Below are 16157 nucleotides of genomic sequence, written 5' to 3' on the forward strand. Positions count from 1 at the left end.
TTTTCATTCAATAGTGATTTCATCCAGCAGCTTTGGAACAACCTCCTTGATATGAGCAATGTACGCTTCGCCATTGTACACACTCCTCCTTAAAGCTCGATCCGTCATGAATGCATCCATTTGGAAATCCATTTTACTCCTGTCCATGTGCAGGAACAGTCCCATAGTCGATTGGAAGTATAAATCTGTAAAGTAGAATGAAAAATAATATTTAAAAATTCCTGATAATAAAATAAATCAAGGATTATAATTACCAATGCAGCTATGAGCTTTAATTTCTTGTTGCAGTTGTTCGTACGTAGGTAATTCGCCCTCATATCCCGTTTTCACCAGGACATCAATGAAGATGTTGAAATAGTGCCTAAAAGCCATCTCGCGGAATCGGTACGGTAGGATCAACGCCATATAAAGTAGGTCGTAAGCTGGCGACCCCCAATGAGGTACTTGAAAGTCCACCTTAAAACATCAGAGTTTAATCTAAGTTTGAATTCAAAGTCATTTTGAAATCTTCCATTACCAGAGCGATCTCAGAAATTGCGTCAAATTCATTCCTTTTGAACATCATATTACGTATGTGAAAGTCGCCGTGATTAAGGACGCTGAATGACGCAGGTTGATTCGTTATTTCTATGCACTTTTTCACTAACCACTCCACCGTAATTTTACGCATTTTTTGTGCATATGGTTCAAAGCCAGGTAAAGTCTCCATTACTTCAGTTAAAAATTGTGGTCCTGTTATGCAAAAGTCCAATTTCCTAGCATAGGATATATTGAATGAGCCTTTGAAGTTCAGATCGTTACGACCCTGCGGAAAATTCATCATCAAATACGTAGGCAAATATAAAACAGCATTTCTTTTTTATACTCACATCGGCTTTGAGTTTAAAGGTGGCGGCATGCAGTTGCGCTAATTTGGAGAAAATAAGTCTCGTTTCATATTCATCCGGAGCATCTCTTGGAAACATAAAGTACCCCAACTCCTTAAGATCTTCAAAAACGAGGACTTTACGTGGTTCCAGCGAAGTGTATAGAATTCTGAAATAGACCGTAAAACCTTTCTTACTATTTTCCACTAACATTTATATATATTTATGTTGTGCAGGGTTTCGGAAACCCAGTACCGACGGTTTTTTGGGAGTGGGCAACGGGCTCCCGGCCGTCGATATCCAACGACCTCAGTGCCTCAGTAGTGGGAACCTTGGCTACTGTGGTATCTAATGTTACAAGCGTACGAGAGGGACTAGAACTGGCTCCATTAACGGACCCGTCCAAAAGAAGCTCGATTCTTCACAGATCCCCTCCCACCCGGGCAAAACCCCCGCAATCGCTACACCCAGTGGGAAGGGCATAGCGGGAGTCTTCGATGAGGAAGAATCCTTGATGCCGAATCACCCGAGTAATGCTTTAGGCAACGATCAGTCTGGAGCTACCTTTACTGCTCTGGGTGAAAAGACCATGGAGCCGTATTTATTCATAAAGGAACGCAGGAACATTCACCAGAATATAGGGGCCATGATAAGAGGCGTTTGGTGTACGGCAGGTCGAACCAGGGGGGAAACCGTCGATTGAAAAAGTGAACCAGGCGAATCAAGTAACGCCTGTTCAAAATACAAAAGGGAAGAAATTGGGGAAGAGACTGCACGAAAAGATGAACAACTCAACAGGCCAGCAAACCCCGAAAAGAAAAAAGGATTCAACTTCCAAAAAGGCGGAGCCCATGAGAACTACGACTGAAGCTACCAGTGAAACTATTGCAGCGGCGACCTCAAGAAAAAAAACCGACCCTCAAAGGCGAATGCGGAAGCTTAAAGGAAAGTGAAACCTCAAAAAAGAAATGATTGGAGGAAGATAAAACCGGAAGTGATTATCATTTCCAAACGAGCCGAAGGGTCATACGCCGATATTCTCAGGAGAGTGAACTTGGGAGACAATGTCAGCCGCATTAGACAGTCCAAGAAGGGAGACCTTATGTTGGAGCTTAAGAATTCGAAGAATGTAACCCCGGACAAATTCTTGAGCCAATTCGGAAAGTCGTTAAGCACAGGAAACCGACATAAGGGCTAGCAGAGCAGAGATCACTATAATTTGCAAAGATATAGATGAAATCACGACGAAGGAGGAGGTTCGCGAAGCGTTGGAGAAGCAGTTCGATATTGCCGGACTATAAGAGTTAGCAGTGAAAACGCAGAGGAAAGTCTACGGAGGAACACAAACCGCCATCGTCAGCCTACCAGTAGAGAACGCATTTAAACTGTGAGCAGCAGCGAGAGTGAGAATAGGCTGGGTTATGTGTCGTCTTGTCTTCGGTCACATTGCAAAGGCATGCACTAGTCCAAATGACAGGTTGAAGTAATGGAGGAGATGCGGAGTGGAAGGCCATATCAGCAAGGACTGCGGAACTGACCCAAATTGCCTACTGTGCAAGGGGAAGGCGGGTGTGGAGGCAGCAGCAGGTACCCGGAATACAGGCGAGCCCTTAACACAAAGCGCAGATGAGGTTGATGCATGTTGTTCTCCACCCTTGGAGGAAATAATGGAGCACCCGATGGAGGGCTTCACCAGAGAAGGTGAAAGGCGTCCACATCTATAGCTGCTATGCTCCACCCAGCGCTACATTCGCTGATTATGAGCAGATGTTTTCCGCTCTGGTTTCGGATGCAAGAAGACGTTGGCCGACCATAATAGCAGGCGATTTTAATGCGTGAGCTCTTGAGTGGGGCAGCCGCCCAACTAATTTGAGGGGACGTGTTCTCCTCGAAACATTCGCGGAGCTAGACGTGGTACTGGCAAATGTTGGAGCCTCGCACGCTTTCCGGAGAGGGGCCTGGGTACCACTTTATCCAAGAGAGGCGCCTGGCATGCCAGTGAGGAGCGACACACAACGACCACCAGGCAATCTGTACAGAAATCAAGGGCGGATTGAACTCAAAAAAGAGTTCTCGCAGAATGCCGGGTGGTATGCTCGGCTAGACAGCGAAAGCTTTCGAGGGTGACACGTTTTCTGTGGCGCTCAAACTCGACATATCCCTGAGTGGTACGGCTAGAGAAGAAACCTCCAAAATCACCCGATGACGGTGACGGAAGCATGTGATGCTACAATGACTAGAAGGCAAATGATTCCCAGTAGGCAACCCAACTGTGGGTGGAACAATGAAATTGCAACAAGCCGCATGTTTTCGGGCAAGGAAGCTTTGCCAGAGGCTCAGGGGAAAACCCAGTGGCGACGGTGAAGAGAAGGCACACAGGCAATAGCGTGGCCGCCTAAAAGAAGCCATTCCGAGGGGCAAAAAGAAAACAGCTGTGTGACAATGCCGACAGAAACGCTTGGAACGAGGCCTACAGAGTGGTAATGAAAAGACGGCGAAGACTTGTCCGTGCCTCCTGAAACAGATTGTTACCACTCTGTTCCCTCACCACGAAAATAGGGAAAGGCAAATTGTTGTCCACCTTAACGAGGCACCTGCAGTAACTGTCGAGGAGCTGCGGGAAATATGTGGTAGGATCGGTGACAACAAGGCCCTAGATTTGGATGGTATCCCCTATCGAGCTTTGAAACTGGCAGTGAAGACTAAGCCCGACCTTTTCGCCAACACCTTCGAGGCGTGCCTAAAAAAAGGAATATTCCCCGCCTAGTAGAAAAAGTTAAAGTTGGTGTTGCTTCCGAAACCTGGCAGGCCACTTGGAAACCCAGCGTCGTATCGTCCTATCTGCCTGCTGGATACAATGGGGAAGATGATGGAGAGAGTCATTTACAACAGACTCCTGTCTATCGTCGAAGCCAGTAATGGTTTGTCGGAACGCCAGTTTGGTTTCCGGCGTACCCACTCTATACGGTGGACGCAATTAACATGATGATAAACTTGGCAAAAGGTGCACTGATTTCTGGCGGCTGCTGTGCCGTTTTGGCGCTGGATGTCAAAAACACATTCAACTTGACGAACTGGAATAGAATTAAAGGGGCGTTGGCTGACATAGGTGTCCCCGGATATTGAGCGAATTCGGTGGAAAACTACCTCTCAGAGGGACACTCTGGTACGGGACGGATGAGGGCCCCAAAGAGTATATTGTCACAGCCGGGGTACCACAGGGATCGATACTTGGTCCCCTGTTGTGGAATATCATGTATAATGGGGTGCTTGCTCTTCCCGTCCCAGAGGAGACTACAATTGTCGGCTTTGCTGATGACCTAGCTGTGGTTGTTGCAGCAAAACACCCAAAAGATGTGGCGACGGAAACAGTGAGAGCAGTGAAGTTCTGGCTAAAAGGGGCCGGGCTGATCTTGGCGGACACGAAAACGGAAGGGGAACCGCAAGAAAAATAACACTGTGAAAGTGGAAGTCGATGGATATCAAAGCCGGCTACCAAATACCTGGGGGTAATAATTGACACTAATTCAACTTTAGGGAACACCTAGAATATGCAATCCAAAGGGAACCAGTGCCACCACGCCATTGCAAAAATGTTGCCGAATATTGGCGGGCCAAAACACTGCCGGAGGTTGGTGCTACCCGGAGTGGTGAGCTCCATCCCGCTCTACTCGTCACCTGTGTGGGCAGAGGCGCTTGCAAAGTCTCAGAGACGCAAGGAACTCGGTTTATACGACTGATGGCTTGAGGGTTTGCAGTGCTTTTAGAACCACGTCAGATGAGGCAGTATTGGTAGCGGCAGGCATGATCCCTGTCGACATTCTGGCTAAAGAAATGAGTGTGCTGTACCATGCAAGGCGTATGGAGGGGCATGCAGAGCGTAGAAATGCGGCAAGGTCAGAGTCACATGATCTCTGGCAACGCAGATGTAACAAGTCTACGAAAGTTCGGTGGACGCACAGACTCATTCCCAACATTAGTGTGTGGCTTGAGCGGAAACATTGCGAGACCAGCTACCATATTACCCAGTTCCTCACGGGACACGGTGGTTGTTACAGGCAGTAACTACACCGCTTTGGGTTGGACCATTCTCCGAACTGTCTCAAATGCGATGGCATATCGGAGGATCCAGAGCGTGTGATGTTTCACTACCCAAGATTTGCAATGGAGAGGAGAAGCTTAAACTAGGTGCTGGGCAGGAACGTCACCCTGGAGACCTTGGTTGCGGAGATGCTGAAGTCCAAGGAGAAGTGGGTCACGATTTGCTCCGAGCTGACAATTAAGGGTAGCACCAAGGAATATCAGCGAAGAGGAGAGTTGCCTGATCGAGGAAAAATTGATATTCTTTCTAGGCAGTATCCCGAAGTACTAATACCAAGGGATAACATGACGATGATGTGTTATTTCTACAGAAGTTTGAAAAATGTTGAAACAACAGAGAAAATTGGGAGAGCATGGCGGTGACCTACGCCTTGAACCAGCAACTGACTACCTGGGATACTGACAGAACCCCCACTAAAGAAGGAGGGGCGCCGGGCTCATTGCTCCAAGGAAAACGTCCCGTAGAGGACCATAGAAAGAAAATCCGGGCCCCGGGGGGAAAATTATGCGGAAAACAGAACCCGGGGTAAAAAAGTATACAGGCCTGGAGAAAAAATTATCCTGGCTCATTCATAACCTTAAAGTAATTTTTCAAACACTAACATTTCTATTATATAAGTTACCTTGGCGCAAGAAGATCTCGGTATCCACATTTTTCCAAAATGTCCCTACAATCATTTAATACTTTTGTATACATATATATTTCCGAGCTGAAGGAGTCAATATTATTAAGTAGTTCCTTTTTCAGCCCATCAGCATCTGGACAAGTTTTTAGAATTAGAGAAATGACTCCATTTTTAATTCCGTCTGCCGTAAATGTGACTTTAATGCGAAACATTATGCTGGCATAGTGGTCGCCAAGGGCAGTAGCAGGAGTGCTCTTGAAGTCGTGAACCTGTGAATAGAAAATAGAAATTTGTATTTTGCTATTACGTAATAATCAGTAAATCTTTAAAGTACAAAAGCTTCGGCATTAAATCATGGATATGAAAAGTTAACATCGACAAAGAAAAGGAAATAATAACTGAAAATGTTCAATGATTCCCACTCTCTGGCACACCTAGTGGGGCGACAAGCCAGTCCATATAAATGGGGAAACCCAGTTAAAATAGATCCACGACCCTTTTCAGCTGATTAATATTGAGATGGTTTTTGCCAGATACACCGACAAGACCGAGTAGTCCCTCTATTCTCGACTACTTCCTGCTGTCTGACGAAACCAAACAAAGTTTTTAGGTGAAATCCTATAAAACATCACCAAGCATGTCCCACAACTTTCAGTTGAACTCCAACTTTCCTCGTCTTCTCAAGCGAGTCCTTACGACTATCAGATCCTTTGCTCACACAGATGGGGATAAATTCAAATCAGACTTAGCGCCTAATCTGAACTTGAAAAAAGCTCGTTATAGCCCGAAACTTGACAGATATAGAAATGGACGGAGCAAAAATTGTGGCTACCGACGCCATCAACACTGCTACACGCAGAAATTCCAAGCTAATAAGAGTAGATGAATTCGAACATAATTATCTACACCATGATATCATGTTACATATGACAGTCAGACATATATGGCGCAGTAACCTAAAGCGAACTTTTCACAAATATAAAGTTAATGAACCTGTCTGCAGTGACGCTAAAAAAGCGCAAGTTCTTGAGGAATCATTTGAGGCTCAGCTCAATACCTCTCCGCCTCGAAACAATTCCGCCTGAACTGTTACTGTTGAAACAACAATTAGAAAATTTCCTAACATTCCAATAAGTTAGTGACGTTTTCGGCTACGGCCACCGCAGTCAAACCAGTAGATTCGCAACATTTGCTGAGAATTCTACAGTTCACCACCTTGACACACAACCTAAACGGCGAAAAATCAGCCGGATCTGAGGAGATTACCAATTTCGTAATTAAAAATTTTTCCACTGCTTCCTTAAAATTTCTTTAGCAGTTTTTCATAACTGCATTTACGAGTATAACTGCTACTTTCCATCTACTTTGAAAGTAGCAAAAAATCGTTGCGATCCGAAAAAAGGGAACCTCCCCCGAACCAAACAATTTCAGAGCCATTTTCCTGCTTTTCAATCTACGAAAACGGCTGGATTGAGATAATGTCGGACGAGGAACGTAGGATAAAACCAGACATTTTGGAAGCTCTATTGATGATGCCAACGAAGTGGGAATTGAAACGAAGTTTATCGTCGAATATTACACCCAGGTCTTTGAAGGAGGTCAGTAGTGAAAGGGGTTGACCACTGAGAGAATAGGAAAAGGATGATGGGGAGGGTTTCAGGGAATAGCGCATCCAGTGACATTTGTTGACATTCAGTGTTAGCCTGTTGACCGAACACCAACGGGCTAAACTATCAAGGTTGGATTGTAAGAGAGCACAGTCCAATGGAGACGAAACAGAGGCAAACAATTTAAGGTCGTCTGCGTAAAGCAAATACGGACAGGTGAGGATGGAGGCGAGGTCATTGATAAAAAACAGGAAGAGTAGGGGGCCAAGTATAGAGCCTTGGGGAACACCAGAGGAAGGAGAGAAGGAACGAGATGAGTGACCATGAAAAGAAACTTTGCAGGAAGGGTATGAGAGATAGGAGGAAAGCCAGGAGATGACTGAAGGAGGGAAGTCTAGCGAAGAAAGTTTAGAGAGGAGAATGTTATGGTCGACGGTGTCAAAGGCTTTGGAGAAATCAGTATAAACAGCATGTACCTCCTGTCGTGAATTCAAGCGTTTAGCAACAAAGTTGGTAAAGACCAGAAGATTTGAAGCCGTTGATCTATGTTTCACGAAACCATGCTGCTCCTTAACAATGAGGTGACCGAAGTGCGCGGTCAACCAGTCGTTGACGTATCTTTCTAGGATTTTGGAGCAAGAGGAGAGAAGGGAAATGGGGCGATAGTTCACAAGCAAGGGAAGGGTCTCCGCTCTTGAGGATAGGAATGATAAGGGCCTCTTTCCAGAGACGGGGAAAGTAGCATTCGTCTAGACTTTTGTTGCAGATTATACACAGGGGGAGGGAAATGTGTTTTCTACAGTTAAGGAGGAAGAGATTAGGAAGTCCATCGGGGCCAGGTCCGACATTGGGGTCAAGGTTACCAATGAGGAACTCAACCAAGGAAGGCGTAAGGAAAGGAATGGCTAGTGATTCGGAGGAGTCTGTGGTTATGAAAGATGTAGAGGGTGAAGGGCTCGAGGGAGAAAATACTGAAGAGAAGTAGGTGCAGAGAAGGTCGCAGGATTGTTGTGGGAAGTTGGCAGTGGAGTCAGCGAAGCTGATAGAAGAAGGGACTGATTGAGTTGGATTACGAGAGTTGCGAGCGTGAGACCAAAAGGGTTTAAGTTACCGCGGGCAAAGGGCGGCTTCGACGCTCAATAGGTACCTTTTACGCGCTTTTCTGACCATTGTAGATCGTATAGCTTTAAAGTGAACAAGGTCGGCGTCATTTTTAGAAGCCCGAAACTTCTTCCTCAGTGTATGTTTCAAGCGAATGTTAATATGAAGTTCCGTTGTGAACCAAGTTGGGTAAGAACGTAGGCAGGGAGGGGAAGAAGGGACATAATAGGAGAGGAGATCAGAGAGGATATTGTAGAAGGTGTTAAGAGCTTGATCACACGATGAATTACTTAATATATATACCCTGAGCTAAGTTCAGACCGTCAAAATTGGCTTTGCGGAAGTTGAACTTAGTGAGTTTACGCTTGGTTTTGGGTTTTGAACGAGGGAGCTTCGCTTCAAATTCAACCGCGGGATGGTGAGCGTCGGTTTTTACATATGGGGATGTGCCAGGAAATAAAGAGAGGTGGCGCTCGGGGAGGTTGGAAAGGAAGAGATCGAGAGTGCGGCCCAAGGAGTTTTGGTGGTATTGAAATTCAGGGCAGAGCAAGTATACATAAAGGAAGAAAGTGGGAGGGAAGAATGGAGAGGTTGTTGGAAGGAATTGGAAGACTAGGATGATTAGGCCAGTTGAGCATGGGGAGGTTGAAATCTCCACAAAGGAAGAAAGGGAGGGAAGGGAATCTGACGGTAAGGAGTTCAGACAAACTGTCAAACAATTCTTCATATAGGTGAGAAGGGCTAGCACAGGGGACATATACACAAGAAACAATGAACGGGAGGAAATTGGGCGGGGAGACACGAAAAGCAACACAATCAAAAGGAAAGCCAGAGGAGGAGAAGACGAGTTCAGCGGGGAGTGAATCTTTTATAGCAATTAGGACTCCACCTCCAGTGGACTTACGAGAAGCATCCCGGTCCCTGTCACAACGGAAAGTGGAGTATCCTTCGGGGAGCTCGGAGTATAATATGGCATCGTCTAGCCAGGTTTCGGAGATACAGATGGCATGGTGTTGCTGAGCCAGCGCGGATAAATTGAAGGCCCCCAGCTTGGTTCTTAAACCCCTGACGTTCTGATAAAACAGACGGACAGTGAACATGGATCCAGTTATATAGCTCGGCGAGGCAGGCGGGTTTCCCTGAAATTTACCCGCGAATTGGGGCGCTTATACGGCTTTATGAATACACCTTCAGGCCAGAAAGAAGGGTTGCCGAGGACATCAACTTCGTGCGGATAAGTAACCTTGAAAGATGCAATCACCCGGTCGGTGTTGTCGTCTTTTGTGAGTTTAATGCAGGACAGAGGAGAGAGTAAACCAACTTTGCTCCTTATATACTCCAGAACATCGTCCGTAGACGTTGTGAACGCTAGCCTGCAGATGAAGAGCTGTTTAGGTGGGGGACGCCACCTTTAACTTGGGGCCACTGGTATGGATGGATGAAGTGCCAGGATATATGGCGGTAGCGGGAAGCGGAGCTTCGTTGGCGACAGGAACGATGTTAGGAAAGTGTGGCGGCTGTGTTCCGATTCAAAACTTGCTGAGGAGGCTGCAGATATTGTCCCGTCGTAGGCGCGATGGAGCGAGACAGGATCGGAGGCTCGGTGGACCGTAACTCGTCGCATGAGGGCCACTGGATTAGGGTGTAGAGCCAGTGGAAGCAACCCTGATGTAGGAGGGGCATTGCAGCGAATTCAATACAGAATGAGAGGCCTGGTGCATAGACTCCTGAGATGATGTTGAGGCTACATTATTATGCACAGTAGAAAGCGCCTTTTCGGAAGTCACAGTCTCGTCTAACGGATTCCTGAGCCGTCGGGAACATGCAGATGACGACGTCGATCGCTGCATTTTTGGCACTGCACCAGTGTTGCGGTTCACGTTTTCGGCGGAATTCAGTGATTGGGCTGAATCCGAGGGCTTGGTATGGTCGTCCTTGGCAGAAGGAGATGTAGACACAGCTGGAGATACAGTAGATACAGTAGAAGCCGCCGGTAGAGGGTCCCATTTGACTTCGGTACCAAAGCGGAAGTCTCAACGGCGCGCTGAATGGCGGCCAAGGTCGAGGACTGTTTATTGAGCAACTGTATTGCATCAGACAGCGTGGAGCCATGGCAAGTGTTGCAGCGATAAGATATGGGGGAACGGCTGGTTTGACAATGAATGTAAGCTAGCTACGGAACGGAAGAATGCCGTATACCGAGTAATGTTGCATTCTCAAAGAACACGGGCACGCGCAGAGACTTATCATGAACTCCGTCGAGCGGAGAAGCGACTTCATAGACGAAAAAAAGGAAGCCTGGGAGAACCAACAAGTCTGTGAACTAGGAAAGTACAGGGAGCAACCAACCAAAAAAAAAAAACAAGTCAGCAGGATGAAGCCTTAGACACCTCGATCCTGATCCTGCCGAGACAAAGAGGGAAATCTGATTTCCGTCAGAATGAGCATACTAGAGCGATGGGTTGAATACTTTGATGAGCTACTGAACAACCAGAACATCGGCGAAGTAGAGGTCCCGCCAACTGAAGACGACGGACAAATACTGCCACCAACAAGTATAGAAGAAACAGTCCGTGCAATTCATCGTCTTAAAAATCATAAGTCGCCAGGAGCCGATGGAACTGCTCAAGTTATGGGACAGCGAATCAATGCCTGATGACTGGCAAAGAGGCATTATCTGTCTCATATATAAAAAGGGAAATATCACACAGTGCACCAATTATAGAGGTATTACGTTGCTGAGCATCAACTATAAGATATTTTCTGCTATTTTGCTAGGCCGGCCAGAAAATCATTGACCCATACCAAAGAGTCTTCACTCCAGGCAAATCAGCAACAGATCAGATTTTCTCTCTGCGACAAGCGATGGAAAAACTGTTGGAATATGGACATCAGTTGCACCATCTTTTCATCGACTTTAAGGCCGCCTATGATAATATAATCAAGGTAAAACTGTACCGGCCATGAGGGAATACGGTTTCCCGACGAAATTGATAAGACTGACTAGACTGACCCTGACCAATGTGCGAACCCAGATAAGACCAGCAGCTCACCTTAGGCGATCGTTCCCCGAGCCACCAGCTGCGTGAGATGAAGCAGTTAGGCGGGGTTAAGGTCGGTTGAGCTTCTGAACCACAGCAACGGTTGCGGGCGACTTTTGGAATGTACCCAGGCCATCTAGGCCTGTTTGCGGACTCTGGATCTTTAGAGGTGTTAACAAATACTTGGAATTACTTGGAGAAAAAGAAGGGTCGTTCGAGCCCGGATCGAAAAACGTAAAAACTTAACGACGACCGCAGACTTCGGCAGTATGGGCGGGTAGTTCAGAAGATCTTCTGACATGGAATCGCTAATTATGATCGTTGCAGTGCTGTTTAGGCCGCGATTGAGCAGGATTATCACTGGAAGGCGAACCGCGTCCAATTGACTGACGCCCTGAATATCCTGCAGTTTTGGGTGAGCTTGGTTTCGACTTGGGGGAAGTGACAACTTCACTTTTCGTTTACTGTTGATGGACACCTACTGTGAAGTTGAGTTGACGTTGTGGAGAGACCGATGCAAGCAGTGTCGGTCGCATTTAAAACAGACAAGGTCACTTGTCCACTTGGCTGGTCGGACTTGCCTGATGTTAGAACATTGCTTGGAATAAACATATCAAGGGACGTTATCCGAAATATTGAAGTTGCATTGGAATTAAATGTCTTGATAACATTTCATGATAGTAACTGCATGTCCAAATCACTTTAAGCTCCTTCATTGTTAGCTTTTCTTGTACCGAACACCCTTTGAATGACTTCTTGCATAGAATACACACGAATTTCAGGGTCAAAAATTATTGTTATTTTAATTCGTTTTATATTCCTTAAAATATATTTCGTTCATTTTATATTCCTTAAAATATATTTCGTTCAGGACATTTCGATTAGAAAAAAATGTGCATATTCTGCTTAATGAAATTAAATAACTTAACAAGAGAAGTTCCCAAGCATGAAACTATTAGTCCTATTGAGGATCCTCTATATTTTTGTTGACAGCAAACTGTTTTTTCTGCCAGGTTGCTCTGCCAGCCTCGTGGCTGTCAACCTGCTGTCAACAGGTAGACGAGCCATTCAGGCGGGTGAGTTTCCAGTCGTGGAGAGGTGCGCTACTTTGGTGTAGAGCTCGGACTAATCTCCGTGAGGCGACTCCAACCTACAACACCTCCACAGTAGCTTGGGTATTTTGATCCTGGGGATAATCTAGTGTGATTTGTGATTTTGAAGGAGTAGTCTCTTTTTAAGGAAATTTTAGATTGGAGGACACTGGAGATTACGATTATGGAGATGATGGCAATGACTATCGTAAAGGGAGACATGTATTCTTAATAATTCCAGGTGACGCTCTCCAGTTCAACAACTGGACGAATCACGCGGTTGATCATCCTCTCTGAGTCATTATCTTGGGATTAACACTGGACAAATGAAAAACTTGCGACTCCTTTTAGTAATATGAGTCCGTTCATAAGCTGAACAATACCTTCATTTGCATTGCTCATCTGCAGTTTCCTAGAAGTACAGTAGCAGATATCTTCTCCTTACACCAATCCAGTCCTTACAGCAATCATTTGCTCAATGTTTAATGGGGTTCACCTAAATTCATATTCAAACAAGTTCCACCAATACTTCACCAAGCACAAGGCAACCCACAAGAATCCCACCAATCGTCCTTAGAGGAAAAATTGAGATGACACCGAAGATAGTTTCCGACATCAAAAACTTGTCCTAAAGAATTCGTACATCTTCCATGTCGCGAGCGAACCAAGTCATCTACCTTGGTGTTACGATAAATTCAATATTGTGCAACACCATCCTCTCATCAATAAGACCGATGTCATTGCATTTCACACTCCGTTTCAATAAGACCACTCACTTTAGTCAAGGTTTCTCCTCTAAACAATTAATTCGGCTTCTGCTTATTTGGTACGAAGTGCATATCCATGCGGATCCTCTACAAAATTTCCAAAACAACACGCATGGGTACCATCCTTGCTGGATCCACGGTGAAGTTCATAGAAAGATATCTGACACGCCCTAAGCCCTCAGTTGCTATTTCAAATGTTACAATAGCGTCAGTGCTCTATTATTTTTGTTCATCTTTCTGGAGAAAGTACTAATCTCAAAATAGTACTTCGGGTGGTAGATACACGACTGGAAATTTATCTTCTAAGCTGGCAACGCTAGCTACATTTTTACATTTTTCATTACAAGGAGCCTCAGGAACATCGGTTGAATACACTCATATCTGTATTCACTGATACCACAAAGGGGATATGGTAATTAAGAATTAAGATTAGATTACGGATATATTTGTCGTAGCGGTTCAAGCAGGACAGAGGAATTTGTTATCATGACTAGAGTCAGATACCAGTTGAATCAGCTGTGAATGAGTACCTGAGTCAAATCAGAGTAATAATCTCGGGCAAGCGCAATGCTGATCACATTGCCTCCTACAATGTACTGTAGTGTACCGTTACGGTCTTGAATGAAGTGCTCTAACACACTTCAAGGCCCTGATCCAATATGGATTGTTTCCGCCAACCATTAGTATTATATTGTTAAGATTATTCCGCTAAAGAAGGCAATACTTGGCTGCTGAAATACGTATTTGGGGAAATAAGCTAAATTAAATTCCTTGACTAAAAGAAAAGTAGAACCACTTAGTTTGTTGTTCAAGTAATCAAGAGTTTGCTATTTTAAAAGCTTGTGGTGAGCACAAATAGCCAGTTTGATTTGGATGAGAATCACCAAGTCAGTAACGAGCTTTCTACGAATGGAACCATTGAGCACTCAATACTCTGACATAAAAAGCCTTTCCTACTTGAGACGCCGATATTCCGGTCCCGGCTTGGTTCTTAATGTAGACCCAGAACAGAAATGCACTGCCTATAATAAAGTAGTTTTAGAATTAGAATAAGAATATAGGTATATATGAGAAGGACTATCTGCAGACACCTTGCATTGAGGAAGGGAACTGTTTGTTCCCGAAATACCGGTATTTACTAAATAGATAGCGCACTATCGAAAGGAACGTCTTTCTTTCATTTCTAATAGTAAAGTCAAATATTATAAGCGCTTGCAAAGAATGAATGGATGAAGAATAGCATAAAACATCGTTCAATAAGTCCCGGACTAGCGTAGAAATGGCGGTAATAATGCCATTTATATACCAAGGTTCAGAAGTACCAACCTTCAGATGTGTCAAAATTTGATGTAATTCGAAACATAACCAAGAAAGCTATAGTGGTAAACTGACGCTACCTTTGCAATCGTGAAAAAATGGACCAAAACGAATTTCGTGTATTGATAAAACATGGGGAAAAAAACACTGGTCTAGCTCAGCAATTGCTTGAAAAACGTTATCCGGACTCTACTCCGTCGAAAACAACCATTTTGTCGGTGGTTTTCGACGTGAAACGCGGTCGTGCTGATACAAATGATGCGGAACGTTCGAGTCGGCCAAATGAGGGAGTAACTCCCAAAAACACCAAGCAAGTATTGAAAATCGTGATGGGTGACCGCAAAATGAAAGTGCGCGAGATAGCTAAGATGGCGAACATATCAACTGGTAGGTGCATTTACTATTGCACCAAAAATTGGCCATGAAAAAGGTTTTTTTCCAAATGGCTGCCGCGTTTACTCACAATGGAACAAAAGCAACAACGTATCAATGATTCGGAGAGCTGTTTGGCATTGGTATTCTGGAATGCGAATGGTATAATTTTCATTGACTACCTCGAAAAACGAAAAACCATCAATAGCGACTACTACGTGGTGTTATTGGATCGTTTGAAGGCCGAAATAGCGAAAAAAAAAACGCCCACACATGAAGAAGAAGAAAGTCATCTTTCATCAAGACAACGCACCCGTTGCACAAGTCAATCAAAAGGATGACCAAATTCAACGAATTAGGCTTCCCACTGCTTCCTCATCCTCCGTACTCGCCGCCAGCGACTACTGGCTCTTTGCGGATCTCAGAAAGATGCTCCAGGGAAAAAGATTTGGCTCAAATGAGGAGGTGATCGCTGTCAGTCAAAAGACAGATAGTTCTACAAACATGGCATTGAAAAGTTAGAGAAGCGTTGGAATGATTGTATTACCCTTGAAGGAGATTATGTTGATGAATAATAAAGAATTTTGCCGATAAAATGTTGTTTTCATAGTTAGTCCCGGGACTTATTGAACGATGTGTTATGTTGATAGAATTTCTCATTACACTAAGCATGTGCTTCGTCAGCAACAGTCAACAACAATACACATTTTGGAGCAATAACCTCGGTCAACAGGTGGACAGATAAGCAAGTTTTTCCAAAAATGATCAACCGGAGAGAGTCAGAATACTGTCTCCCAACAAGTTTGAGAACCGACCTCACCTCACCATGGACAACAATTTTCAGTTAGCGTTTCTATGACTCCAAATGCTTAACAGCCAAATATTAATGAAAACCACGGAAAACAAACTGAACAAATTTGACCGTTGAACTTCACCTCAACATTTTTCCCTTTTCCACTTTCTTCAATGACCATTCGCAGAAAATCACTATCAACCCATTGGGGGACTTCTAATTCATCTGCATTAACACTCATAGTGAAAACAAAGCTATATTCGCGCGCGTTGTACTATGAATCTCTGAGTGAACTACCGAAGACTATTCTCAAACTTAAAAGCACCGCGTGTATATATATATTGCTATCTACCGCCTCGCTTGGGGAAAAGCATAGCATGTAGCAATCTTATCGAAGAACAGATAAACTTCAAAGATACTTCGCAATATTGTGAAATCCGTTCCCCTCAAAATAAGATTTATGTTGACACTCGAT

General features: G+C 44.6%; 1 protein-coding gene across 1 annotated transcript; it reads right to left on the minus strand.

Annotated features, from left to right (window-relative positions):
• Positions 1-16002, minus strand: LOC119659294. The gene is made up of 6 exons (XM_038067306.1): positions 15825-16002; positions 5591-5862; positions 870-1035; positions 518-805; positions 255-456; positions 1-185 (listed from the first exon to the last, which is right to left on the minus strand). Exons 1-6 carry the CDS (start codon positions 15921-15923, stop codon positions 4-6), a joined length of 1209 nt encoding a protein of 402 aa, XP_037923234.1. The 5' UTR covers positions 15924-16002; the 3' UTR covers positions 1-3.
• Between the last annotated feature and the right edge of the window lie 155 nt (positions 16003-16157).

The sequence above is a fragment of the Hermetia illucens genome, chromosome 6 (genome assembly GCF_905115235.1).
Source record: "Hermetia illucens chromosome 6, iHerIll2.2.curated.20191125, whole genome shotgun sequence".
Taxonomy (NCBI): Eukaryota; Metazoa; Arthropoda; class Insecta; order Diptera; family Stratiomyidae; genus Hermetia; species Hermetia illucens.